At 41.0% G+C, this 27138-nt stretch overlaps 1 protein-coding gene across 7 annotated transcripts in view; it reads right to left on the bottom strand.

Annotated features, from left to right (window-relative positions):
• DIP2C (disco interacting protein 2 homolog C) overlaps positions 1 to 27138 on the bottom strand; it is a 291284-nt gene that overhangs the window by 130490 nt on the left and 133656 nt on the right. For 4 of the 7 annotated variants that reach the window (XM_042888242.1, XM_042888244.1, XM_042888245.1 and 1 more), the window contains exons 2-3: positions 7697 to 7768; positions 4459 to 4626 (exon numbers count right to left, since the gene is read on the bottom strand). In XM_042888242.1, coding sequence (XP_042744176.1) covers positions 4459 to 4626; positions 7697 to 7768 — 240 coding nt within the window. Of the gene's footprint in view, positions 1 to 4458; positions 4627 to 7696; positions 7769 to 25964; positions 26028 to 27138 lie in introns of those variants that run through there. The other 3 variants (XM_042888246.1, XM_042888247.1, XM_042888249.1) reach the window with 2 other exon arrangements.

Raw genomic sequence — 27138 nt, 5'->3', positions numbered from 1 at the left:
TTTGCATTTTGACAGGGGTAGCCAGCTCTTCGCATGCCTCCGCTCACTCCTTCTGCTCTGTTCCAACATGCACAAACTTTATTTCAAGGCCTGCAATGGTGTATTTCTTTTCTTTCTTTTCCACTGCTCACATCAGATTAAGCCACCTTCTCTCACGCATTTATCAGATTTTCAGACAAACATCTTGATGTTTGGTGCTATTGTTCTGTTTCACAGATGCCCTCCATGAACATCAACAGTATTTCACTGAAATTCTTCACATTCTTTGAAGAAGATTCTGACTCTGATGTGTACTAAAAATACTTCCCCTCCAAAAAAGCCATCACGCTAAGTGCTGAAATTAAGCACATTGCTAGCTGATACAATAGCTGATCACATCAAGTGCTCATTTCTTTCCTTATGTTTCTTCCCTTCCCATTTTTGTCTTATTATTAGTGAACAACCTTTGAAGGGAGATGTATTTTTCTCCATGTCTGAAAACAGTTTGATGTTGTCTTAGTACAAGACAGAAAACAAAAGTGCCAACATAAAACAATGCTTAAAATAATAAATGGGCTCTCAACCAGCATGGCAAAACCAAAGCAATATTACAGCTTTAAGAGATGGCACCAAGAGGTAGTTCTCAGGTGCACTCAGAACTTCCCTTCTTAACCAAACAGGACCCTGTAAGAAATCCATCAATTCAAATCAAAACACTTCCTCAAGCATGATCTACTTTCATTTACGTACCATGATTTCACATCTCTAAAACATCTTTGTACTACTTCAAAAACATGTCCATAAATTGTAAAATGCATACACTTTACAACAAAATCCGTATTGTTAGCTTACATCCATGCTTTGAAATGCCCCATCATGGCTATTCTGTGCTGAGATCTTTGAGAATTAGGAAGGCACAACACTACTTATTATTAATAAAGTGAGTACATGAGGGATTTTTTCAGTTCTAAAATCAAGCTTTGTTTAAACATTTCCTGCAATCTTTGCAATCCAAATAATGCCTGTGGAAGAGAAAATGAAATGGCAATCACCAAGTTTACTTTCAGTGCCCAAAGTGCCAGCAGCAGGAATAGTAAATGGAGGCACACATGCACATAATATGCAAAAATATGCACATACTACAGATACACATAAATATGTCTCATTAATAACAGAGGAGACAAGAAATGGATCAAATTATTCTACAAACAACTGTTTCATAAAGTTCGGGGACCTTATCTGGGAGCACACTATCTGCTCTGCACAGCTTGAAATTTCCTTGCAGCTCCAGTGCTGTTGCGGCTCCAGCAGCAGGAGATGCAGCGCTCTGCCTCCAGGCCTGCAAGAGGAGCAGCACTGCATCTCACAGGTTCATTAGCAATAATAAAAAGAGTGATGGTGACTGGTCTACATGGTTACAGTACAAACAGAACCACACTGGCGGTATCAATGATGGGAAATTGCTGAAAGCAATCTGGTGTAGACACACCACTTAATTAAGAAGGAATGAACCACCCATGTTTAAGCTGCTAGAAGAAAATCTTAATTGATAACAACATTGTCTCTCTGTTCTGTGAATGAATGATCAAATTTCCTAGCAAAAGACTGGAAGCAAATTGGGCAAAAAAATAGCTTATGGGGGAGGCTGGTAATTCTGTTATTTTTCTTAAAGGGAGGGCTCCTCCTAATAGCACACATGTATCTGTCCACGTGTTATCTTACCTAGAACTGACTGATCTAATCAAGATGATCTTCAGAAAAGTATTCTGAAACGAATGCCTGTTTAAGAGGTTATTCTTTCAGATCTTAGCTGTCAGGGCTTCTCTACAGAGGCAGTAAGAGAAAGGTCACAGCACAAGAGAGACCGAGAAGTGTGTGTAGATAAAGGTCCAGATTCACTATTCATTATTTTTAGATGTCTGACATACAGACATGCTAAGAAAAGAAAAATCACTCTGTGCACAGAATGTCTCCAGCTACAAACTGACATCCCAGAGACAGCGCTTTGAGGAAGAAAGCTGCAATTTGGTCTCCTTAAGTTAAAGCAGGTGGGAATTTAATGGAAAAGAAAAAAGAGGCTCTCCCTGTCCTTTTTCCCATTACCATTGCCAAACGCAGCATATCCGTTTCGGATTTCTGAATGTTCAACAGTCTGGCTGGGATGACACAAATGTCCTTTGCATATGTGCAGTCTGTGCAGCATCTGGATGTGTGAGACCTACAGTGCATGCACTGCACAGCCAACTTGCAGATGTGCAGTGGATCCAGCAAGTCCCCCATGCGTCAGACTCACTGTCTGTATTTGCTGTGTAGCATATCCAACAACCTACTCTCTGAGATTTTCCTGTCCAAAATAGAAACCTTAATAGTGCACTCCCACATCACCTGATGGAGTATCAACTACATGGCCGCACATCTACCTCTTCCAAATTAGGATTATACTAATTCCCGAAAAGTACCAGCTTTCCCTTTCTAACAGTGAGCGCAGCACAAAGAGCTCTAGTATATGGATGTATGTACACACTTTTAGGTGTACGTAGAGAAATTAAAGAGAATAAACAACACAGTCAGAATCCAACACGGATTTCCTTTATAGCATAATAGCAAATTTGTTTGAAAATGAGAGGGTGTGGGTTTCTCAAAAGGATTACGTTTTTACAGGTATGCCTTACACAGACAGAACTGTAAGTTCTATTTTCTTTCTGCCCATCTCTTACACTGTGTCAGGTCTGCCTTGTGAGAGCATGGACAAGAACACGGAAAAGAGTCCACGTGCCCACATGACTAGCAGGAGAAAATCTGTTGTCTTGGGGACCTGCTAATCCTCTGCTACAAGCCCAGGGAGTAGGAATGGACCATCTGCCTGCCACCAGGCACAACATATCTCCTATGAAGAAAGACTGAGGGAGCTGGGCTTGTTTAGCTTAGAGAAGGTTCCAGGGGGACCTCATTGTGGCCTTCCAGTACTTGAAGGGAGCTTGTAACTAGGAGAGGGACCACAGAATCACAGAATGGCCAAGGTTGGAAAGGACCTCAAGGACCATGAATCTCCAACCCCACCTGTATAATCAAAGAATGTACAGATGTTATAATTATGAAATACACCAGAGAATTTTGCTAAGCAGGTTATTTATATCAAAAGAGAATAGACAGAATGCTTACCCATATCCTAGGCTCACTGCAAAACTCCAAAGGAGGAATCGCCAGAAGAGATCCCTCCCCACTGGTAGTCAGCACTTAAATGGGATCTAGGAGAGGTGCAGCCAGGCTCAACCCCTTCCGGTCACACAGCTAAATTGCCTTCACCTGTGCTCCCATGGCTGACTCAGTGCTTGCCTCAGCTGATCAATCAGAGGTTCAGGCTGTGATTCAGCAGTTCCCATACATTGCCACCACGTGCAGGGCCACCAACCTCCCCATTCAATACCAGACCAGGCTGCCCAGGGCCCCATCCAATCTGGCCTTGAACACCTCCAGGGACGGGGCAACCACAACCTCTCTGGGCAGCTGTTGCAGCACCTCACCACTCTCTCTGTAAAGAACTCCCTGACAGGACCAACTTTTTACACAGTGTGATAGTGACGGGACAAGGGGGAACAGCCTTAAACTAAAAGAGGGTAAATTTAGGCTAAATGTTAGGAAGAAATTTTTTACTCAGTGTGGCGAGGTGCTGGCACAGGCTGCTCAGAGAAGCTGTGGCTGGCCTATCCCTGGAGGTGCTCAAGGCCAGATTGGATGGGGCCCTGGGCGGCCTGAACTGCTGGTGGTAATGCTGCCCACAGCATGGGGTTTGGAACTAGATGATCTTTAAGGTCTCTTCCAATTCAAGCCGTTCCATGATTCTATTACATTCCCAGAAGGCAAGATGGGTGACTGCTGAAAGACACAGCTGTAGAGGCACAGCTGGGACCCTGTCTTATCTGTCCACACTGCCAACACATAGTCCTGCAGGAAGTCCCTCAAGTGCGCTCTATCAGCTTGGTGCCTGCTCCTAGATGTTGGCCTGCTTCTGAATGGTTTGGAGTTTCCAGTGCTCTACTGAGTTTCAGCAGTCTATTGAGTTTCCAAAGAGATTCAGTCTCTACTTAGAAACTGCACAGAATGAGGGGTGCTCAGATTTTTACAGCTTCCTCCTGATTCTGGTGGACTTGGACTTTTCCAGTGCTCTGTAAAAAGGCAGTGCCAAAAAGGGAAGTAGAAACATATGCCTTCCTGTGTTTCACAGCCTCCTCTATGTTCCTCCTCCAAAGTGACCACTGCATGGAAGCTAGGCACTAAAATTGATTATTCCTTCTCCCTTCTAAACACTCTGCTCTCAGGTAGACAGAAGTTGGTAACAGCCTCCCAGTTGCCGTTGTCCTGCCTTGTCACTGGCAGCCCCTCACCTGTCTGACTGATGCACACATCTACCAGAGACTTCCAGTTGAGGCACACTTACAGACAGATATAGACTGAAAAAGATACATTCATTGTGCTCACCAAAACGAAAATAAAAGAGAGGCCGGTTTCCTGCCGTGCTGGCTGCTCTCTCTCTAGCGGCCGCTTCCCGGATGTCACAGACCCCAATGTTGGCAGTGCGGAGCATTCTTCTGGCAGCTCCTTCACTGTGTTGCAGTCTACACCGTACCGCGGCAGCTCCATTCGCTGCTGTAACAAGTTGAAAAAAACTAATTAATTCACGTTTAGTTTTTTTACATTTGTTACAGCAACGAATGGAGCTGCTGCCCCCATGCAGTACAGCACACACGCACACACACGCACAGACACTACAGGACACTCACGGAGCCAATGAGGTCAACGTTCCACTCTGCCAACATTGGTGTTAGAAATGTTAGCAAAGGTGCAGCAAGAGGACTTGGATGCCCAAACAGAGGGGAACTGCCTTTGGATTTCCTTAATTTCCTTGAGTGCAGTCACAGAACACAAATCACAGCCCTTCCCTGAGATCTTCAATCCCTGCAGAAGAGCCGTACCAATTTCCACACTGTTTGATAATCTCTCTTCATCTTCTCCTCCTTTTTAACGACAAAAGCTAAGACCAAAGCTTATATATTTCTTGCAGTTCCCCATCAAAACACATTACAACAAAGACATAACTAATTTGAGTGTTCAGATACCAACAGAGGCTTATGAAACGCAGCATCTGTTTTGTTATCTTATTTCTTCTCATAAAGGATTCATCTTCCCCTTCCTACTGAACAGGGACCTCAGGTGAGTAAGATCTTAGGAGGAAAATATCAAATTACAGTTTCAGGTTTTGTCCAAAAGGTACCACAACAAAACAAACAAAAACTACAAAGACAGCAAAGATCAAGAACAAATAATATTAGTTTCTGGAGGAAAATACTTCAATACAGTAGAAGCAATATCTTCCTTTGTAACACAGTAATTCATTTAGCCATGAGCTAAACGATTGAGCTCGATGTACGTACAAGAAAATAGTGGACAATATTTCAATAGCCTTCTCCTGTCCTTCCTCCCATAATCTTTCTTCACTCATCCCCACAAACCCAGTGCAAGTTTTCCTGGGAAGTGGTACAGAGGAAAACTTTCACCCTGCTTCTTCCCATCTTTACAATAGTGCTAGATCTGCTACGTTGTCAGTCATTACTTCTTCAAATTATTGAATGGATCCCACTATAGGACTGATACAGATTTCTATGCTGTCCTTTTGCTGGAAAACTTTAATATCACAACAGAGACTTTGAAAGATAAAACTCAGTAAGTTCTCCACCTTCTCTCTTTCATCATGGCATGAAGATTCCTCAGCAGTTTGAGACAAGGCTACAGTTTGACCAAATGACTATGAGCTCTCTGGAGGAAGAGCTGTATTTTCTTCTGTGAAGAAAAAAATTCACAACTAGCTATAGAAGAGAATACTGGTACCAACCATAATCCTGTGTTGAGGACTACTGTTAAGTAAGTCTCACCATAACTCAGTACATCTAAGTACAGAACATGAGAACATACTGAAGACTACTGTATGCCTGATAGTTTGGTCAACAAATATCCACAAATTTAATGACTGAACTTCTGGGATTGTAGCTCTGCTGATTCGATTTGCTTCTTTCTCTTACAGCTCCCAACAGTTAGCAGATGATGCAGTCATCCTCAAGTCAGGAATTATCTCTTCAGAAAGAAGAGGTGTTTGTAACATTGATGTCTTTTGTGGAGTTTCCACCAGTGAAGCATACCAAACGAAATCCAAAGGCCCCAAAATACCATTCTGCTATGGAGCTAGCTAATATACTCTGAAAGTAATGCCTCCTGCTTTATGATGTTGCCCCACAATCTCAGAGGCGGATTTTGGTGATACGGCGGCAGAAGTTGAACCTTCCTGTCAATATTCCATTACATTTTGATGCCGTGTGACAGATGGCAGCAGAGGGGCAGTCTGACAAAAGACAATTTTCCTTCATGCAGAAAAAGTAGTACACGTAGACAGTCACTGATGCTTGCTGACTCTTTATGGAGACCAAACAGTGGATGTGAGCACTGTGAAGCAGTGGGTGGTACGTTTCAGCAGTGATGACAGCAACATGAAAGACATGCCACATTCCAGACAACCATGCAGATTTTTACAAGCGCAGCATGCAGGCTCTTGTTCATTGCTGGCAAAAATACATAGCTAACAGTGGTGAATATGTTGAAAAATAGTGCTTTGTAATTGAGAATTTTCTCTATCAAATAGTGTTGTTGTGCTCTTTCTATCTGCTGTAGTTTCCATGGAAAAAAATAGGAGGCTTTCCTTCCAGAGACCTGTTTATACACTGCAGAAGCCAGAATACGTCAGTACCTCTACATGAGCTGTTTAAATAGAAAACCATCAACGCCGTAAAGAAAGAATATGGTAAAAGAAAAAGTGAACTAGATCCCAGATCTGCAGCAAAAATATGGCTCAGAGGAATGCCAAGTGCAAGAGGAGCCCCTATACAGCAAGTGAGACTGCACAGGAGAGTGTGGCATGCTCCCATGAGGCTGACGTAAAATGGAGGCCTACAGTGATAAGTAAAACCGCATAGACAACTTCAAGATTCATTGTCTTTATAAAGCATGAACTCTTAAGAGTTTTTTCTTGTTTCTGGTAAACACATATAGGGAATAAGTTAAATGAAGCAATATGTAATTTGACATTTGATTTCATTTGAAATTTTTTGTACACTTTTAGGGCAGGTACATGCAACTCCTAAATATAGAGACCGACTGTTTATAAAGGATCACTTGATCATGCACTGAAGGACAAGCTGAAGTCTAAGGGATGTTGCTGGTCTCTATGTTGACTTCAAAAGTAAGATCACAGCAGGAAACCCAGAATTGGAGAAAGGAACAAAGCTATAAAGTTTTCTTCCACTCAAGTATACCTCTATTTAGAAAGCTTTACTTAGCAGAAGTCTTAGTGAGTTCGGACATCATATTTTCTTCTGTATTTTTGCATTACTTAACAATAAACAATGTCTCTAACAAACCTAGGCTGATTTTATTTTCCAGATGTGACTGCCAAACTCACACCAATGTATGCAAAAAAGTGCACAAGTACCAAAGTAGACACATATATATATGTAAAAATATATATGAAATGGATGAAACAAGCTTTTTCTGAACGAATAACAGTAGCTTTGTTTAAACCACATTATTTTTTTCAGAGATGTAGATTTTTATTGTGGCAACTATCAGTATGCTTGACATCTTCATATATTGCAAGCACAGATACACGTACCAGGAGGTTGTGGCAGGTAGGCCCCAATTAATTTTGATCTCTTCTTTTCATATCCTTTCTGTGTGATGTCACCTGCCAAGAAAAGGAAAGGAAAATCAATAAGATGTGGATAAAGACAAAGTCTAGCTGCTTAATGGCAGCGCCATGAGCTTAGCCACCACTGCACTGTTTGTCTGTCTTGACAATTATAATGAACAAATGAAAGCACAGTATGATCATTCTACCCAGAAAAATAAAACTCATTTACGCCAGAACCCTTCTGACAAGTAAATACTCAGCCTTGATTTTTTTCAGCACTGGAGTCCAGCAGCAGAGTTTTGAAAGCATTTTGATATGCTGTCACACAAGCTTTGAAAAAGCTACAATGACCTTCATTAGGTTAACAAACAATGGATTATTTGGAGTGTGTGGGCCCATGGTGGCTGGTGAAACACATTGCTGATTAGCATTTTCTATCATTAATGGGATTTTCCTAATCAAGCATATAAAGGACAAAAGATTTGAAACTGCTGCTATATTATTTCTGCAATATAAATGTTTTAGCTGATTTCTAAGCAGCAATGAGATCAACAGAAACAAAACAAAACAAATCTACCACAGATATACTAGAAAATAGTAGCTTCAAGATTCTTTGTCTGACTTTCCAATAGAATCTCTAATTGATCTTGGAGACAACCGAGTTTCTTACTATTACTGTGACCCTTCATTATGTTTACAGTTTCTTTAGGTAACTTATAACATTAAGTTTAAAAAATGCTTTTCTGCACACATGTTCTAAAAGAAAGTAATGGATAATTAGATAAGCAGGATGAAACAGATGCTTTTAGTCTTATTAGAGTTCAGGAAGGCCACATCACTGGAATACAGTCCTGGCTTTGGTGCTCAAGAGTAACTAAAACATCCAGGTTCTTCTTTCCAAATGTGTGAGTGCACATGCACACACATATACATAAATATTAAATGCAGTACAAGCTATTCTGAATGCTAAAACGAGACAAGCTTTAAAATCACAAGATTTTTAAAATAACAACATATTCTCTGCCCATTCAGCAAGCGTGTCCGTTTTTGTGAAACTTGTCATACAGCTGGAGACCAACGCTGGACTTCTACATTTGAAAAAGCATGAATGCTTAGGAGGGGACAAAGCACAAAAAGAAGCAGAACTTTGGCAGTAACGTCCAGCCAAACACAGCGGTGTGTATCTGCTCTGGCTCTTCTGTCCTAGTGTTCAACCTTCAGCTGAGGAGACCATCTGCTAAGAGAACTGCATGCCCATTGCAATCCCAGCCACTCTGGTACATGGATGCTAAGTTAGTAACAAATGTACAGGGAGAGCTTTTGAGGGTGGGCCTGAAGTTGATAATTACATCAGGACACCTTCTAACGGTAACAGCTTTTCCTCAAGGGAAGCTCCCTCCTGGGGGACGGCTGCAATAAGCAATAAGGAGGTAAGATTCTCCAGGCCTCATTGCCAGTGTCCCGAGCCAACCTTTCGACCCTCGATAAAACAAAAACAGTGCTTAAAATAACACCTACCCTGTGCTACTGTATCTCAAACTGCTCTACAAAAGAAGTCAGCTAAAATATCTGTATTTTTAAATGAGGAAAGTGAGAAGGAAGCACTTGAAATGATAACTGTCCCATATTTACCCAAGGAAGTGGTAGACTTGGCAAGAGGACCTATGTTTTTAAAGTTCAAACACTGACTCTTTAAGCACGTTTATTCCGCTTTTGAACACTTCTGTCATGTGTTCTTACCAGTCAGCTTCTCACAAACCAGACAGTAACTATAGATACCACTTCATTAAAATGTTTCTATTAACAAATGTATTTATTTCCATCTGAAAAATATAAAATATGAGCAATTTTTTCATTTAAGCTCTGTTAAACAAATTGCCATTCATTCTCCTTGCTCATTAAGACTGAATTCTTATGCATTCCAGACATGCCTTAATTTGAATAAAAACATGATATTATTGTTTCATGATTGCAGCACAGTGATACCCTATGGATAACCATCACTCCAGTTTGGATGTATAGAGTGGCAATGCCATTTTAAACATGAAACTATGAGCTACAGGTGCTCAGATACCCATGGTAGTACATGTACACACAAATCAATACCGTGCTATAGTCACGTGCATCATTGCCCTGGCAACCAAATTTAAAAAAACAAATTAGTAAAATACAAAACCACCAAAATTTTCTTTGTAGGGTCAGAATCATATCTGTGAGACAAGTCCTGTGCCTGGAAGCTGGAAGCAGAGCAGTTGCCCACAGCCCTCTGCTCTCCTGCTGGAATCCTTGGATCTCACCTCCCTGTTGGCCCTGGCTGTGCTCTCATGTTCCCCTCCTAGTTCTCCTCAGCTCCATCCCACAACCTGTCTCCTGCCTGTTCTGCTCTGCCTCTCTCCCATCCTTCACTTCAGCACTCCCAAGACCCTCAGCCTCCCGCCTGCACCAGCACTCTCCAGGCTGCTCTCCTCCTCATCCTCCTGACAAGGTCCAACTCCTCACTGCTGACTGGACAGTGCGTTTTCACCCTGATCTTTTTTCCAATCCATATTTACAATTGACTGTTGAGGACTAGCGAACATCAAGCATGCACCAACCAGTCCTCCCTTCACTGAACAAGTTCATTTGTTATTTCACGTCTTCCAGACTCCCTTCAGGCACAATGGGAAGAATGCCAGTTCTGAAATGAGAGGGACAGTACAAATGGAAGAGGATCCAGCCCTCCTAGGATGAAGATTGCCTGGTCAAACTGAACACAGGACCAAGGCTTGGTAACTCCATAATCTTATATCTACCTCCTTATTTTTGATTTGTGCCGCAGCTTCTGTGACTTTCAGCCACAGCTACATACTGTGTTCATTCAGTTGCGCTCCCCACAGCGATCACTGATTGACGATAGCAGAGAATCACAGAATCATTAAGGTCAGAAAGACCAATAAGATCATCCAGTTCAACCATCAACCCATCCCCACCATACCTTTCACCATGTTCCTCAGTGCCACATCCACACTTTCCTTAAACACCTCCAGGGACAGTGACCACTTGCTGGGCAGCCTGTGCCCAGCAAAGAAGAAACTTCTAATACCCAACCTGACCCTCCCCCAGAACAACTTAAAGCCATTCCCTCCCGTCTGATTTCTAGTCCAGCTTTAAAATTGCATATTCTCTTTCATTCCATAGTGTCAGATTTCATGTTTTTAGATGTGGAAGTACTTCCACAATGAAAGTATCTCTGTATTACCACCCTTCTTTGAAGTTGTCACGCTTTAAAAGCAGACAGTGGTTAGGAACACAGACACCATGGACAAATAAGATACTACAATACATCCAAGAAAGAGGACTGTCTGAAATAATATAGAATACATTATGAAAGTTTCCTTTTCAATTGAAATGTTTATTAGTTGATCTATTGTCACTTCCTGAACACAAACATATCCAATCTTGATGGACTGTTACCATAACATACGTGTCAATTTTTTCAAGAGAAAGATAATTGCCTTAAATAAAATAATAATAACAAATTTCTCCAAATCTTGCTTTTTTCCAGGAAAGTGCCAGTGCCTATCAGTGTTCTCAGTCTTTACGGAAACAGCACAGGTGAAAAGCAAACGATAAAAGCAGGAACCAACAGTTATGTTGTTCAGTGCAGTGAGCGCTCAATTTAATGCTCGGTGATCTCAAAGCCTGATGGATGCTGCAGGTTCTCACTACACACGCATGTTTTGAAATGAAATTTCAGGCCGGGACTTTAAATTACTTTTGGGCACTTGTGAAAAATCTGTCACAGGAAATAATGCAATCAATAATTGCTCTCAAATCCACAGACTGAAACAGGTTGTCAGTGAGTGCCTTCCCTTTGCCCATGATTTTCTGCCCTCTAAAGATTCAATTTTCTGTAAGACTTGTTTATTGCTGATGACTCAAGTTCAGTGTCAGCATCTTGGCAAGAGGGATTTGAATGAAACAAAGCTCCTCATAAAGAGAACTGTGACTCATTTTCTTCTCCCACTCATGATGCAGACAGTCTCCCTGTCTGCTCTTCCAAAAATACGCCAAGAGACAAAGGACTTCATTTTGGATGGTGCAAATACAGAGATATAAAACTGCACGACTCTATTTCATGCAACATGTACAGGAACACAGAAACATCCACGTCAGAAGCTGTTTGCTTTTCCAATGTCTTTTTAAAAAGATGTTCAACCTCATTCTTGACTTAAAAACCTAATTAGAAAAATGGTGATGAAACAAATGGCGGACCATGGCACTGGTCAGAAAAACTAATGGCCTTTGAACGCTTTCACTGCAAGCAGTAACATAAATTACACTACTGCTCCAACGCCTCCAAGGGAAATGCGTTGCAACTTAAAGGTTCGCCCACACTGAACCGAATTCTCTTTTCCCTCGAGGATACATTTTGTCCCTGCACGTTGCAAGCACAGCAGAAAATGGCTGAATTTCAGTGACAGAAAAGGAAGCTTCTCCTGTGTACTTCATAGCTTATAATAGTTTCTAAAGCAGCTTCCAGTTCAGGAATGGATATTTAAATATACAACACTACTAACAGATAAAATAAACCACTTTAGCACCACTAAAACAACACAGATACAAGGCCTTTTCAATTTTAAAGGCATTCCTGTTCAAAATAAATACTTTCTTCTCATTCTCTGCATACACAAATGAAGTATCTGCCATGGAATCTACTCATGTCGGAGTTGGAATTTGAATTCTGCGTTAGTGACAAAGCATGCCAGCAGCACCTCGTTTTACACAGCATTCTAGTATCTCCACCCCGAATCCCAAGCATCCCTCCCCACCTTCCCACTTACGTTCTGGTCCCAAAGCCTCCAGCACAGCAGTGCCCCAGGCCTGGCAGGGCCCAGAGCTGTGCGCCCAGCCTGCTGAGCTGCCCGGGAACCGCGGCGTTGTGCCGCACGACTTTTATGGCCTGCATGATTGTAACGTAAACAGAGGCCGGTTTCACGGGGAAGGTTTCCATTCTCAGTGTCAGAGTTTATTTCATTATTTAAAGCTTTAACGAACACTTTACATAATGACAGCAATCCTTGCCATTTTTGGAATTTTATGGCTGTTGGGACCCTTCATAATGTTGTTTTCCTTCCTTTATTGCTTTATAAGGCTTATAGGGCACCCTTGAAGTGTATATCCTTTTTGCAGCTGCTGGAAGCTCATCTTTCATCTCCCCACTCGCTTTCCTGTTGCCTATGAGGCATTTGCTTGTTCTAGTTATTCTCCCCGTCTCTAACACAAACCTTGCAGAGTCAGATCTTGCTGAAGATAAAAATAAAATACAATTCTGAAAAATATGCCTAAGGAAACACTTCTGACAAATGTTATTTAATAGACAGGCTTCATATTTCAAGTAAGAAATGCTCCCTAAAGAAGGACAATTACTGCCATAATTCCACTTATCATTATTTAGAATGTAGAGTTCAGAGGGAAGCAGTCAGTTCCACAGTGCTGGGTACTGCACCAGCTTCTGCCCTGATGTTTTCTCAGCCCTGCAAATGTCTTGGAAAAAATAGAATCCTTGAGGAGGAACATATAATAGGTATATGAAACAAAGCAAAAAATACATGATCTGAACCAGACTGCAAGCATAGTTCCTCCTCTGTTCAGAATAATGCAGTCACGCTTTCCAAAAGGGAAAACTTGCAATAGCTAAGTACATTTATCTTGCTAAATCCATAGGAAGCAGCCCATGCTCCTGATCTTGTATTTTTAACTGTTATTTTTCATTTGATCAATACTGATCTTAAGCAAAATTCCAAATGGGTTTAACTTTGGAAGAGAATGCAGCTCTTCTAAAAAGCAACAGATTTCTAATGGCTGCAGAGCCCTCCACAAATTTCAGTTCAGAATAGAAGCTTGGAACTCCTGTTTTCATATGTTAGATAAAAGAAATACGAACATTTTTTATCTGGTATATTGCAACTTCCTCCTTGTTTATTTGGGTTCATCATATAACTCTGGTATTTGAGATTAGTTATGCTAGTCAATAGTGCAAGTGTTTCAGCAGTGATCAAAATAATTTTATTTTGTCCGCTGCAGGTTAAAGACATTATGCGGACGTAAAAAAAAATAAATAAACAAAAATAGGTATTTACAGTAGTTGTATTATCGTATTAGAATGCCAAAATCTCTTCCCACAGTTTCTGTAAACATAGAACCTCTTCTGGGCAAAATAAACCCTTCATGCAAATACACATTTCCACACACTTTGACATCTGGATGCAAAGGCAGGAATGCAAATTTCTTAATGGCCACTGTGAAACTGGAATAGGAATACTGCCTTTCACACCATCAGAAGACCATGGCGATTGTGGAAGAACACTGAGGAGCTGTAAGTAGTTGTAATCGGGAACTTGAATTACCATGACTGTGCTGAGTGACCTTTACCTCTCTAAAAACACATCACCAGGGAGATCACCTAACTCAGTATAACTCCTCTGGTATACCATTTTTGCAGACCTTGTTTTGTTAAATAGCACTATGAGATTTTGAAGAGTTAAAAGAAGTTAGCATTTATGAAGCATAACAACTGTTTTCCACGGCAATATTCATATTTTTCTGTTGAAATCTCCAAATGCTCAAGTTTAATAATGCGAACTACGTTATGTGATGTCCTAGAAAACCTACATAAATATAGAAGTTCCAATGAGCAACTCTCCTGACCACCTGATCCACTCCTATTTCACCTCAATTCCAACCACAAGCCTTGTTGCATTGCCAGTCAGCAGTAACCCAAGGTTTTTTTCAAGTAACAGTGGAATAACTTGGATTTCTTTCAAAAAAAAAAAAAAAAAAAAAAAAATCAAACAAAACCCAACCCTGAAGTACAGAAATATACTAATTTTAAAAGCATACAGAAGGGAAAGACCTCCTCAGACACACCACCCAGCAGCATGCTATGCAAGAACAGCAGCAATCAAAGCAAAGAGAACACTCTGAGAACAACATTAAACACTTGCTCACATCCCTTCTTTTGGTCTGAGCAGATTTTTAACTTTTCAGGGCAAAACAAAACTGCCTTAGAGATGTCAGAGTTCCCTTCTCAGAATGCCCTCTGAGACATGGTTATCTCTGGATTTACTGAAAGGGTGAGATGTTGGTTCAAATCGTCTCTGGAGGAGAAAGGAAGTTGAGTTTTACATACTCCAAAATCTAGAGTGTCCAGTGAAGGCATTTTGTCCAGCAGTGTTTTTGACACGAACGCCATTTGCCCAAAATACTGGCTATCTCAACAATGCAAACACTTCACTTCTGCACTGTGCTTAGCACCTTCTACACTGTTCAACCAGTTTCCAGCTTACTTAGGTTATCTTTAAACTTTATTCCAATCCCTATTATAAGGGTTATTTCCTTTTTTCTTTGATCTTTTAGATATGTAAAACTAACCCATTATTTGTTCCTTTAAAGTACCCAACCATTTTCAGACATTCTTCATTTTGTTCCAGTGCATCCTTCACTCTATTAAGCTGAGTCTAACCTTTTTCATATATTCATTAGAATGCACTCATGGTTTTGTAAATCAGACAGGTCCGCAAGAATTAACTGACTGTTAATTACCACTGATCTGAAAGAAAACAGCTTTTGCTCCTCTAGTTTATAGGAACACCAAGGCACATCTACACATCAGCCAATGATCTTTTGAAACTGCAAATCTCAACTATGAATTTACTGTGAATTTGTTCAACTACTACACTGAGGTAATCAGGTAGCAGAAGAATATACATATATATTTTTGTAATCATGAGTTCTTCATGACTTGCCAAAAGTTTCAAAATAGCTTTATATGATGTTAATAACCATTATTTTCCAAACCATTTCTCAACAGTTACAGGCATCCATAAACATACACCTCCTGGAACTACTTCTTTTCTTACTACTCTCAGAGAAATAAATATTCACTACAGTTAATTGGCAATTCAAAGATATAAGAGTTCAGATTTTTACCCACATTCTGGCCTCAAAACTGAGGGTGATATACATAGAATAAATTCAGTAGAATGGATTTAATCTCCATCAATAAGTATTAGAAAATACCTGTTCCTATAATGTAAATTAAATATTTTCCTCTGATCTAAAGAAATAAAAAAAATGTATCCTTATTTCACAACTTGCAAATGCAATTTAGGCCATTACTTTAGCACACATTTTGTTGACAGTTTATTTGATACAGCAGCTAGATATGATAAAATAAAGAGCTATTCAGAGGCACCTGCAATACAAGTTAATAGGGTACGTAGATCACTTCACACGTTCTTTGTGAAAAATTACATTTGAAAACTGCTGCTTATATAATTTCTTCCTGAACTGAATACACGTAATGAATTTTTTCACTTCCAAATAACATAACTTATATTCCTGCCATTATCCCACTTTGCTCCAGAAGGATCACAAACAGCAAAATGAATTCAGCACACGTCATTTGCACACTCACCTCTATTCCAAGTGCGTTACTTAAAGAACAGAAGAGCACTAAAGCAGCTCAAAACTCTCCTGTTGTGTGGGTATGTAGCGTTCATGTAGTACTGAAAATATGCATCCTTTGACCACGGACTTTCTTACCAAGAAGCTGACTCAGATTCTAATCTCTCAAGCTGAGAAACAACTCAGAAGGAAAAACAGTCGCACACCTTCAATTACCTCAAGGCACAATCAACGTGCCCGTCCTCTGCAGCTTTCACAATATTTGACAATTCCATTTTTGCCTGCTGTAGCACCTCCAAAGGCTCCTAAAGGTCTGCAGCACTATTACAGACATGATGTGACAGCTCATACTGATGTTAGCACACAGCAGCTGTTCTCATAGGAGGCATTACCCTCTAGTGACTGTGAAATATGGCACTTGGAAATCTGCAAGTTTCTGCTAGGTTTGATGCACACATTTCTGTACAGTATAGAAATCAGATCACCATACTCCCTCTCATTTGTCTTTTTAGAGATTTATGATGTTTCACCTATTTCCAACTTGTTATCACTCTTGATCAAGATACAGAAATTAGGAATGTGAATAGATGTTTAGATCAACACATCAAAACGTGTACATGAGCTGGCAGCTTGCTAATTATTACCACAAACGTTTCTTAATTCACTGGTCTGCATCTATTACCAATGCAGCCTACCGAACTGTATGAATCAGCAGGCTGATCAGCAAACATGCCAGCCTGCTGATCAAAGGAGCACCAATAACGTCCTTCACAGAAGCAATCAGCCCATTTATTTTTATAGGTGCAGTACTTTAGAAGTGCCAACAAAGATCATCTATCCTGTAGACGAGCAACAAGAGCCATCATTCCACACTGTTGTTAAATCCCAACTGAGGAGTGCATTAGCAGAGCATGGGAGGGCAGTCATTCTTTCAAAACCAAAAATGCCAGAATTGAGGTAGGAATTACAGCCTCTTGTAAATATGCCCAAGACTCCAACCTTTTGGCATAGCTCAGCTGCAGGCCAAGGGCAGCCCTGCACTGGGGGCCATGTGCTGCTCGAGCTCTGGGCAGCTGCACTCAGGACTGATGATTCTACAACTGCACTGCAAAAGTCTTTCATCATCCACTGCTGCTCAGTGCTCAAAAGGCTGATCATATATTTTAATTTACCCTCATTAATCATTTGCTATCTCAGGTATTGCTCATTCTAGCATCATCACTGATCAGCTGCTGTCCATCTAAAGTCTTCCATGGCTGAGGCCATAGCTGTTCCCATACAGCACACAGGCCGGAGCATTTCACTGTCTGGCCCTCTTAGGAATGCCTCACAGTTTTCATCTGATGTCAGCACTACTGGATATTTTACTTGCAAGACAGTGAATTTATGGTTTCTTATCACGACAGTACCACAGAGCTTGTCTCTCTGTCTGAACTTCTCAGCTTTCACTAAAATCTTCATTTTTATAATTCAAACATGGATAGCACAAAAACCATCAGATGCTTTTATTCAGTAGCTAAAAGGTGATTCCCATTCTATTTACATAATTCAAATAGTAAGAGGCAGTGGAGCACCTTGACACGTCAGATTGAAAGATGCAGCATCTTTGTGTATCCCAGAACAGAAATAATGGCTTTTACCCCTCTGCAATGATGCTGTGCTTTGGACAGCTGAAGAGGCAGTCATTAATTTTTATGACTGTTTGCAGAACTGGAAAAGAATGTAAGAAGCACAGGAACTGTCACAGTGGATCCTGTCCAACACTCTTTCACTTCTTTCAGCACTCAGAGTGGTTGTTACTTAGAGGGGAGAAGAAGGTAAAGAGTTTCAAGTGGGAAATGTAAATAATATGCCCTCCTTCTCCTCACAGTGTCATTTGATCAAAAGTTGCTGCAGCCTCACCTCAAGCCCAGAGCCACTACAAAAACGTTTCAGCAGTAGCTGCTACATCTCAGAATACCTTTTACTGCCCAAATTAAACTGGAATCCCCTTTTGAATCTCACCGAAATCCTCACTGAAAGTCTTGGCCTCAACAACTTGCCACGAAGAATCAGTGCCACAATGTAATTACGCTCTGCATGGATTTGCCAACTTTTAAGTTAATTAAATACTCCCCTACCCTCTGCCACGAAGAATTCATGACATGCCTTCTCTACAGCATTCGTTATTTGATGCACTTTTGTCATTTTGGCTTTTCACAAGGTAATTAATGCCAGACTTTCAACAAGCTCAAGATTCTTTCCATGCCATTTGCCATTCTCAGGTCATTCTCCAGAGGTGAAGGCATTATTATGTCCATACCCAGAGCGATGGCCCCAGACCTGCACCGTGCCTCTCACTGCACCCAGGTGCTGACGCACATCAGCTCTGTTTTCACCCACCTGGTTCCATCCAAGAAACCCTACCAACAAATTATCAGTCCATTAATCAGTGGACTGATATTATCAGTCCATTATCAGTGAGTGCATTTTCTCAACATTTTAAAAGCTCCAAAAAGCAAAAATTAGTAACATCTAACTGAGAAAAGCTGATACATCTAATTTTATTGTAAGGGTAAGACTCCAGTGATTGAAGCCAGAGCTTTAAAAGAAAAAAATAAATTAAACTATTCATTCTGATCCATAGGTTCCATACAGAACATGTTTTTCATGTTTTTGAGGCCTTCATACACCAGAAAAAAGAATAAAGTTTCTCCTTCACAAATTTACAGTATCTGTATTATTTAATTCTCTATCATTACTATCAGCTTGTGATTTTAATAGCATCCACCATGTCATCCTCAGGATCACTTTTTGGTTGGTTGCTCGGTTTTCTCTTCTTTATACTATCCTCTGTTTTCCTCGCCTGCCTATTTCTGACTTCGAAGAGCTCTGATGTAAAGCCATTATTTCTTTAGGATGGCATAACTTTGGATCTTTTCATTCTCTCCGTACTGAAGCAGAGAGGCTTGCACACCCTTCTCAATCTAAGCTATCTTTTCTGAAAAGTAAAAGCAGAAGAAATAACAAGAAGACTGAAGAGTTTGTGAAGACAAAGGCATGGTTTGGCTTCCTCAAGGTTAGAAAGATGACTTTAGCTAATAAAATAAAGAATGTTTTTCCCTTGTTTCATGTTAGGGTTCTGTTCCAAATCTATCACTAGCGGTGACAGCACTGCACCATGCGCCAATTAACCCTTTCCCTCCAATTTCTCTCCAAAAAGTATTCATGCTGTGCTGAATGTGTGAGGATTTCTAAACATTTCAGTATTCTGTGGTTTAAAATCTGGTTTCATTTTTTTCATCTTGCTCTGAAATGCAATACCTGAGCCCCTGCATATAATACAGAACCAAACTCGGAGAGCCATGCAGGAGCAACACAGACCAACAGCATGTCTTATCCCCCAGTGGCCACCACTTTACTGCTTATTTAAGAAGCTGGATGATACAATCTCAGAAAAAAAATCATTCAAAAGCAAAAAAGCAACACGGCCAAGCACCCACAGGCAAAATATTTGCTATTTTATTTAGACATGGTTACTCCTATACAAGAATGCTGTAGCCAGTGTCCAGATTGTTTGTATACTCAAGGCATGTCCGAGTGAGTCTGGCTGATGTAGTGAAAAATTCAGCCAAATTCAGGGGTATATTTTCCCTGCTGTAACTGTCATCACTACCAACAACACTGCTCTCAGCAACAGCACATTTTATTGTCAGTAGTGCAACAGGACAAAGTGCTATTTTACTGTCGATCCAAGTCTGTGATGGTTCTTCCAATCACAATGGCACAACTGCACGTACCTTTACCACCAGTGGGCCACTGCTGGTGATAATGTACAAAGAGAAGGAGCATGAACAGCAAGGATACAAGTCTAAATGTGAAAAACAAAACATATCAACTACAGTGTTTTCATTAGGCTCCCACCTGCTAGAACAACCTCTATAAAGCTAACAGCTTCTAAGGGCAAACACTGGAATGTCTTTTCGTTGAATTATTCTAATTCACAACACTGAGTCTCCAACCAAGGACCAAGGACCTACAGCGTCCAGGATTCATTTTTAAAGTATCTATGAAGTCACAGAGGAGAAATCCCCTTTTTCTTTCCCCCCCATGATGAAAGAATGACCTTTGCTGGGCACTCTAGGCTAGATGCACACCGTGACCATGTCCTCCCAGGTACGCCAAGGCCACGGTTTGGCTCTGCTTGTGCATGGAGGGAATGTGAGATGGAATGTTCAGCCAATCTGCTAACTGTTGTAAATCAGAGAGGTCTTCAGGCAAGCAGGCTGATCACTTCCAGGACTACCTCATGGACACAGAGTCCTCAGAGAACATGGTAAAACCTGTGCTGCAGCCTCCAGCAAAGCTGGGGACTGCGTGTGGGAGCTGGATAATAGGGGAAAGGAATATAATAAGGGAAATAATCAATGCATGCATTACTGTGTATAAATACTAAATAAGTGGAAATTAAGAAAATAATATTGGAAAGTCCCTGTTATAGCTATCAAGCATCAAGCAGGGCTGATATACGGAACTATAGTAAGCTTAAAAACAGACTGAAAGGGCTCTATGTTCTAGGGCAAAGTGGAAAGGCATCCATAGCTGTAACCCTGCAGTCCAAATGGCACTGAAACACAGAATCACAGAAACACCAACGTTGGAAAAGACCTACAAGATCATCCAGTTCAACTATCCATCTATCACCAATAGTTCTCACTAAACCATATTCCTCAACACAAAATCCAATTGATCGTTGAACACCTCAAGGGTCGGTGACTCCACCACCTCCCTGCGCAGCCCATTCCAGTACCTGACCACTCTTTCAGACACATAGTATTTCCTAACATCCAGCCTAAATCTCCCCTGGTGCAGTTTGAAGCCATTCCCTCTAGTCCTATCATCAGTTACTCAAGAGAAGAGGCTGACCCCCAGCTCACTACAACCTCCCTTCAGGTAGTTATAGAGAGCAGTGAGGTCTCCCCGGAGCCTCCTCTTCTCCAGGCTGAACAATCCCAGCTCCTTTAGCAGCTCCTCATAAGGCCTGTGCTCCAGCCCTTGCCAGCTTTGTCCTTCTTTGAACCCGCTCCAGGGCCTCAGTGTCTTTCTCGCAGTGGGGGGCACAACCCAGGGCACAGACTGCAGGTCTGTGAACCTTAGCAAACCGTGCATTTGGTCATGAAAATTCAGAAGGTTGCAAAGCTTTAGTAACCACGGCACATTTGACAACACAAAATGTTTTCGCTTATACTAACCTAACATAGTACATTTGCTCTTCTTTCAGTATGCTCCCTTGCTTTTAACGAGCAACAGTCCCAATACTGACCCAAAAAAGCCTCAGGAAGCCCAGTCTCCTGTGTACTGCTTTGCAGTTACTTGCATCCATTATTTGCTCCCACAAAAATAAATGCTGATGTGCTTGAAAAATGTGACATTATTTTCTGATGTTAATAAGTTTTCCTGTGTAAATCTCTGTACAATTTATGTGCTATTCTTCCTAGAAACTCTGAACTCTCTCTTCATTGTAGGTGCAGTTCCACAACAAATACTGAGATTTACGCCCAGATTTTATAACACAACATAAGGGAACTTCTCTGGTTTATGCTCCTTCACAGACTTCACAGACTTCACAGACACGAGAAATCTTCTATCCGGGCCACGCTCAGCCCTCAAGATGGATGCAAAAGAGACATACTGAAATAACTGAAGGGACCTCCAGGTAGTGGAAGGACATTTCCGCACACTTCAGAAACCACATAAAAAATACCTGGTCACAGGTGCAGACGGCTCTGTCATGTTACTCATCGTGATTTTATCTCACAGGAAGAAAAACATGGAAGATGATTTATCCCTGAACTCCTACCTCTTTGGCACCCAAGCATAGGCAAGCTGATGGCAAATCACTGCTTTATATAAATGTTCCTTCAGCTCCTCCAGAGAAAAACAGGGCAATTCCAAAAAAACGTGAACTAAAAACATATTAAAATCATTCTTTAAACCTAGGAGAACTATACTACACTCATTTCAGAAAATTTTACAGAAGGACAACTTTTCAGAAGAAATGGTGTTAGAGATCTTGCCTTCTTAATACAACTAATACAGAAAGTATTTCACCTTTTTCTGTTTGCATGCATTTTCAATACACAGGTCCTACTAAGCAGCATAGGGATGAATCTGGCTGAAATTCTTTCACAAAGCAGATGTTGCAAAAGCCATGGAAAGTACAAACTCAACACATCCATCTACCTCTTACAGGATTTGCTTGGCAACCAGTAGCTCATGCCTCCTTCAGCCTGAGCCTGAAGTGCAGGACCACTGTCATTGCTCTTTTCTATGAAAGACTGCAGCAATATCCCATTTAAATATTTCAATTTCAAATGGTAAATAATTATCAACAGCATCAGAGCATCACATGCTCTTTTTACACTTCTTTTAGTATATGAGGAAATAAAGCGTAACTTGCCAAAAACTATATAGGCAATCCTACAGAAGATGAATTGAATGCAGACCTCCAGCTGTTACTCAGTCCTACTAAACTAACTTAAAAGGAAAAAGTAGAAGATCCCCAGGAAAAGAATCCTTTTTTTCTTTTCTGATGATTAAATGGATCCTATATTGCATCTTACTTGCCTTCACCAGTCACCAGGCTTGCTCCATATTAGCAAAAAAGAAAGTCTAGAAAATTTGACTGGACTTAAAATTTCTATCTTTTTGCAGCACAGAAGCTGACAACCGCTTGGGCCTCACTGAGCTCTCTTTCTGACCTACATGTATCTCTTATCAGTGCCCAACACCTTCCATGGTCCCGGCAAAGTTGGCTGCAGGTCATTATTAGCTCACCCATCCCCTTCCTGGGGAAAAGCTACAGGCTGAGACACCATGAACAGCAGAGATTCATGTCTTCTCTGAAGAAAGGACGCACTTGTCCCAAGAGGCTGCATTCAAACCTCTCCTCCACAGAGAACAGCATTAAATACTGAGCTTGCTGTGTAAACATCACAATCTGGAGAAAGAGCATTAGAACAACATGAAAAATGATCAGTACTCACTCCTTTTATACCACAACCTACTGTCATTTGGGAAGAGAAAATTGCATGGACTGTTGGGATTAAGCCTGTGAAATGTAATTAAAAATAACCAGAAACATAAAGTAAAAAGATCTTAGGAATCATTAGAAGGAAATAGGGAACTTCACACATCCAACATCACACAAATCAGAGGTATGCTCCATCCATCAGTGTACTTAGTCACCTTGCCTCAGGAAATAGAATCATAGAATCATTACGGTTGGAAGAAACCACTAAGATTCCAGCCACCAACCCATCACCACCATGCCCACTAACTGTGACAGCAGAGAGGGAGAGCAGACCTGCCGAAACCTTTCTGTAAACTGAAGGTCTGAGATGACAAGTTCCATAAAACTTGATAAACGGAAGGCTCCAAGAGATGAGACAGATTTCTATAAAATGAATAGCAAATAGATGGTAATACAATGGTTTTCCATCTAACAAAAGAGGAAAAATGCATACCCCAAGGAAACTATTGAGCAGCAGATTTACAGGAAATAATTATAAAATCAAGTGCTTTCCTACATAGCACATAAATCCTGCGTGGAACTGCTTGCTCCAGCATGCTGTAAAGGACAGAAGTAAGATGAATTACAAAAAGGGATAGCCATATTTATAGAAGAAGGAGGTCCAGACATATGTTGGACCAGAAAATTACTTACGTTTCCTATTGTGAGAAACTAGCAGGCTATCTGAGGGGAAGATTCTCATTATACCTGTTTTGTGCCATATTTTTTCCCTTATCATCTATAACTGATAGATGATGGATCTGAGGCAGGCTACTGTTAAGCTGAATGGTTCGAGTGATACAAGATAGCTGTTGTGGTGCAGTTCTCCCATTTCCTGGCTCCTCTTCTGTTGTAAATCTCTCTTCAGCTAGTGCTGTTTGCACCAGCTAATCCTCTGCTTAACATGGATAAAGATCAGCAGCCATTGACCCAGGTAGCCTCACCAAGAAGCCTGCAGCCCCCAGCAAGCACCAGCTGAAAAACTCTGCTCTGTGGACCCCTGGTACTATATGGGTGCATGAGAGGCTGTCACCTGCAGCTTCCTCCATAACCTCTCCTGATCTGGGTCTGGTGGGTCAACAGTGAAAAGAAAGGAGCCTTGTGGCTGCATAAACACCAATGCCAAGCAGCCAGCATGCAGGTTAGGATGAAGCAGGAACAAACAACAGCCTGTATTCTCGAGGGCTTTACCATCAGGGAATCATTTCTTCCCTTCCCAAGGAGATAATATAATTCAAACTTTTCGCCCTCCAAGTGGATTGTTTGAAGGACAGGAATTATCAATGAAGCACAGCTATTTCTGCCACTGTGGGCAGAACTGTTTCATTGGGTGACAAGACAAATCATATACAGGGCACAGGAATTCCTGCTGCATTTATGACCTGCGTGCACACATGTGAAGCCCTATCGTGGACATTTTGGCAAATGTAGGAGAATAGAAAGTACATATTAATCATCTGTTGTACTTGCAATCCAAACTAGCAGGTATGCTCATTCAATATGAACATATTCCTGAAAACGCAGGATAGCAGCCTAAAAGACAAGCAATTCAAAGCTTCCCTGGTTGACACTGCAGGTAATGAGATTTTTTTTCCCTGACATCCTGTGTTTCATCTCGCTCGTATCTAAATAATTTAGTGCATTTTTTAAAAACATATATAAGAATTCTGAACAGTAAGCTGCGTATGCCCTACATATTTTGAGTTTCCAATTTAAAAATAGATATTCCAGACAAAAATATTTCCTATTCAATTGTCAACAGAAGGAAGTTTATTTAATTCATGAAACAAAGACTTTTGAAGGTGAGACACACACAACGGTAATCATGAGATCTTTTGAACTGTACTATTAATGCTGAGAAATTAGATTTCAATTAAGAAACATTTCCCATCTGACTCTATCAGTTGCTAAAGGAAATGATGGCTTGAGCCAAATCAGTGCAGTGGCTGTGACAGGTAAACCCACAAAGGATGCAGAACGCGCAGCTCATTTATAATTGGATTGATTGCAGGTATTTGCATACCTATAAAACACATTTTGAGGTGAAAACTTTCTCAGCATAGAACTGAGACAGCTGTGATCTTCATGCATGGCCAATGTGTGGGGACAGTCACAGTTTCATGTCATGAGTGATTTGAACTCTTCTACAAGGTGTGCAGAGTGCACAGACAGGACAATAATGAAAGCTTCATCATCTTCAGTTTTTCATTCTGCTACCTATTACAGGGTTAGCAAAATTCTACAACTCGAGAGGCATTTCTTCCATCCCATTTAGAAAGAAAAAAAAGAAGGGAAAAGATCAGCTGCGTCAATTATAAAACATTTCAAGGCTTTCCTAAAACACACTGCTGGAAAACCGTCAAAGTGCTTAAATCTCAACAGGCTTCTCAAAGGCCCTTTGAAGTCTGTGGAGGAAGTCTGCAGAGCCTCCAGTTCTGCACCTCTCACAGCCTGCCTGTGGGATGGGGGGGCTCCCAGGGAGGAGAAACACTGCAAGGATTGGGCAGAAGACTGGGAGGGTAAGAGGAAAAAAGAAGTGGTTAAATGCAGTGGGTGTCTGGTTTGGGATTCCACCTTTCCATTTCTGCTAATGGAAAGCTGTTACTGAGTTTCTCCCATATGGTTCAGGTAGTGTCCATCAGACAAAGCATGCCATGAGAGCAACTCCTGGCTGTTTCCGAAACCAAGAGAGAGCTGGGAAAGTCTTTCTCTGCTGTGCATTTTCTGCTTTAATTAAAAAAATCTAGCAACCTGCTGAGCATGTGTTGGTTTTGGAGCAGCCAACATGGAGGAAGGTGCAATTTCCTTGAGTATGCGTATGGATCCCTGCAATGTGAACAGAAGAGAACCTTCATATGGTGCTGTATAAGACTCTGTCAAGGAAAGGAGATCCTCCCCTTGTTGTTTTGTACAACACACTGACATGGCTTTTTAATTTGCTGGTGTAAAAAACAGGTTCATTTCCACATGCAAACAATGCTATTCCTGTGAATTAAGTATGAGTCAAGAGTCCTTGTGTCTGGCTGCCTGCATCAATGCCCGCATTGATATTACATGACTTTTTAGGGGCAGAATTATTAAAGAAAAGGAAATAGTTGCATGCAATCTGATGGCGTTGTAAAGTATAATCTGGACTGAAATAATGAGAAAACAAAGGCGCCTTCTAGAGCCACCTTGCACTGGAAATTCCAGAACTAAAGCAGGTAGCACTGAAGCAAAGGTGCTTTCACTGGTGTTACAGCACCTTAAGACACCTTTGTCCCCTTTCCGCATGTAGAGTAGGTGGGTTGGATCAAGATGAAAACTGTCTGCACTGGAGAACTTGCAAGTTATGAATCTAACAAAATCCGTAGGATTTGGAGTATTTGCAGAGCATTTGATTTGTTTAATACTGTTTGCCGTCCTCTTTCACAGTTTACTTAAAAATTAAACTAAAATGGCCATCCAAAATAAAATGAAAACTAAAACTTCTGCCAAGTTCAAGAGAGCGAGGTCTTGAAAAACAAAGACAGGGAGCTAAAAGCACATGTCTGGGTTCTCTTGTTGAGAAAAGGAGTGATTTTCCAACCTGCACTGGATTTAAGATTTAGAAAAATATATATGGCAGATAGCAACAGCAAAGAACTTTATAGTCAGGAGCACTGAAGGTTTTGAGCAGGCAAAAGAAATCTATAAACCATTACCAAACTATTTGTCTAGCACGTCTGAAATGGAGAGCACGCATTTATCAGTCACTGAAGCATGAGCCACAGAATGCACTTAAGAAACCAAATGGTTCACGTTCCCGAAAATGACAGAATGACAGAAGTGCAGGGGTTGGAAGGACCCCCAGAGAGCAGTAAGTCCCACCCCCTGCTGAAGCAAGTACCAAGTTGAAGATCTACCCAGAAAGAAAAAGCAAAACCGTGCACAGCAATGCTCTTCC

Source organism: Lagopus leucura, unplaced genomic scaffold, assembly GCF_019238085.1.
Source record: "Lagopus leucura isolate 7727_CA_CO unplaced genomic scaffold, USGS_WTPT01 Super-Scaffold_100157, whole genome shotgun sequence".
Lineage (NCBI taxonomy): Eukaryota > Metazoa > Chordata > Aves > Galliformes > Phasianidae > Lagopus > Lagopus leucura.
The sequence above is the reverse complement of the archived record's forward strand: the minus strand, read 5'-3'. Positions and strand labels throughout refer to the sequence as shown.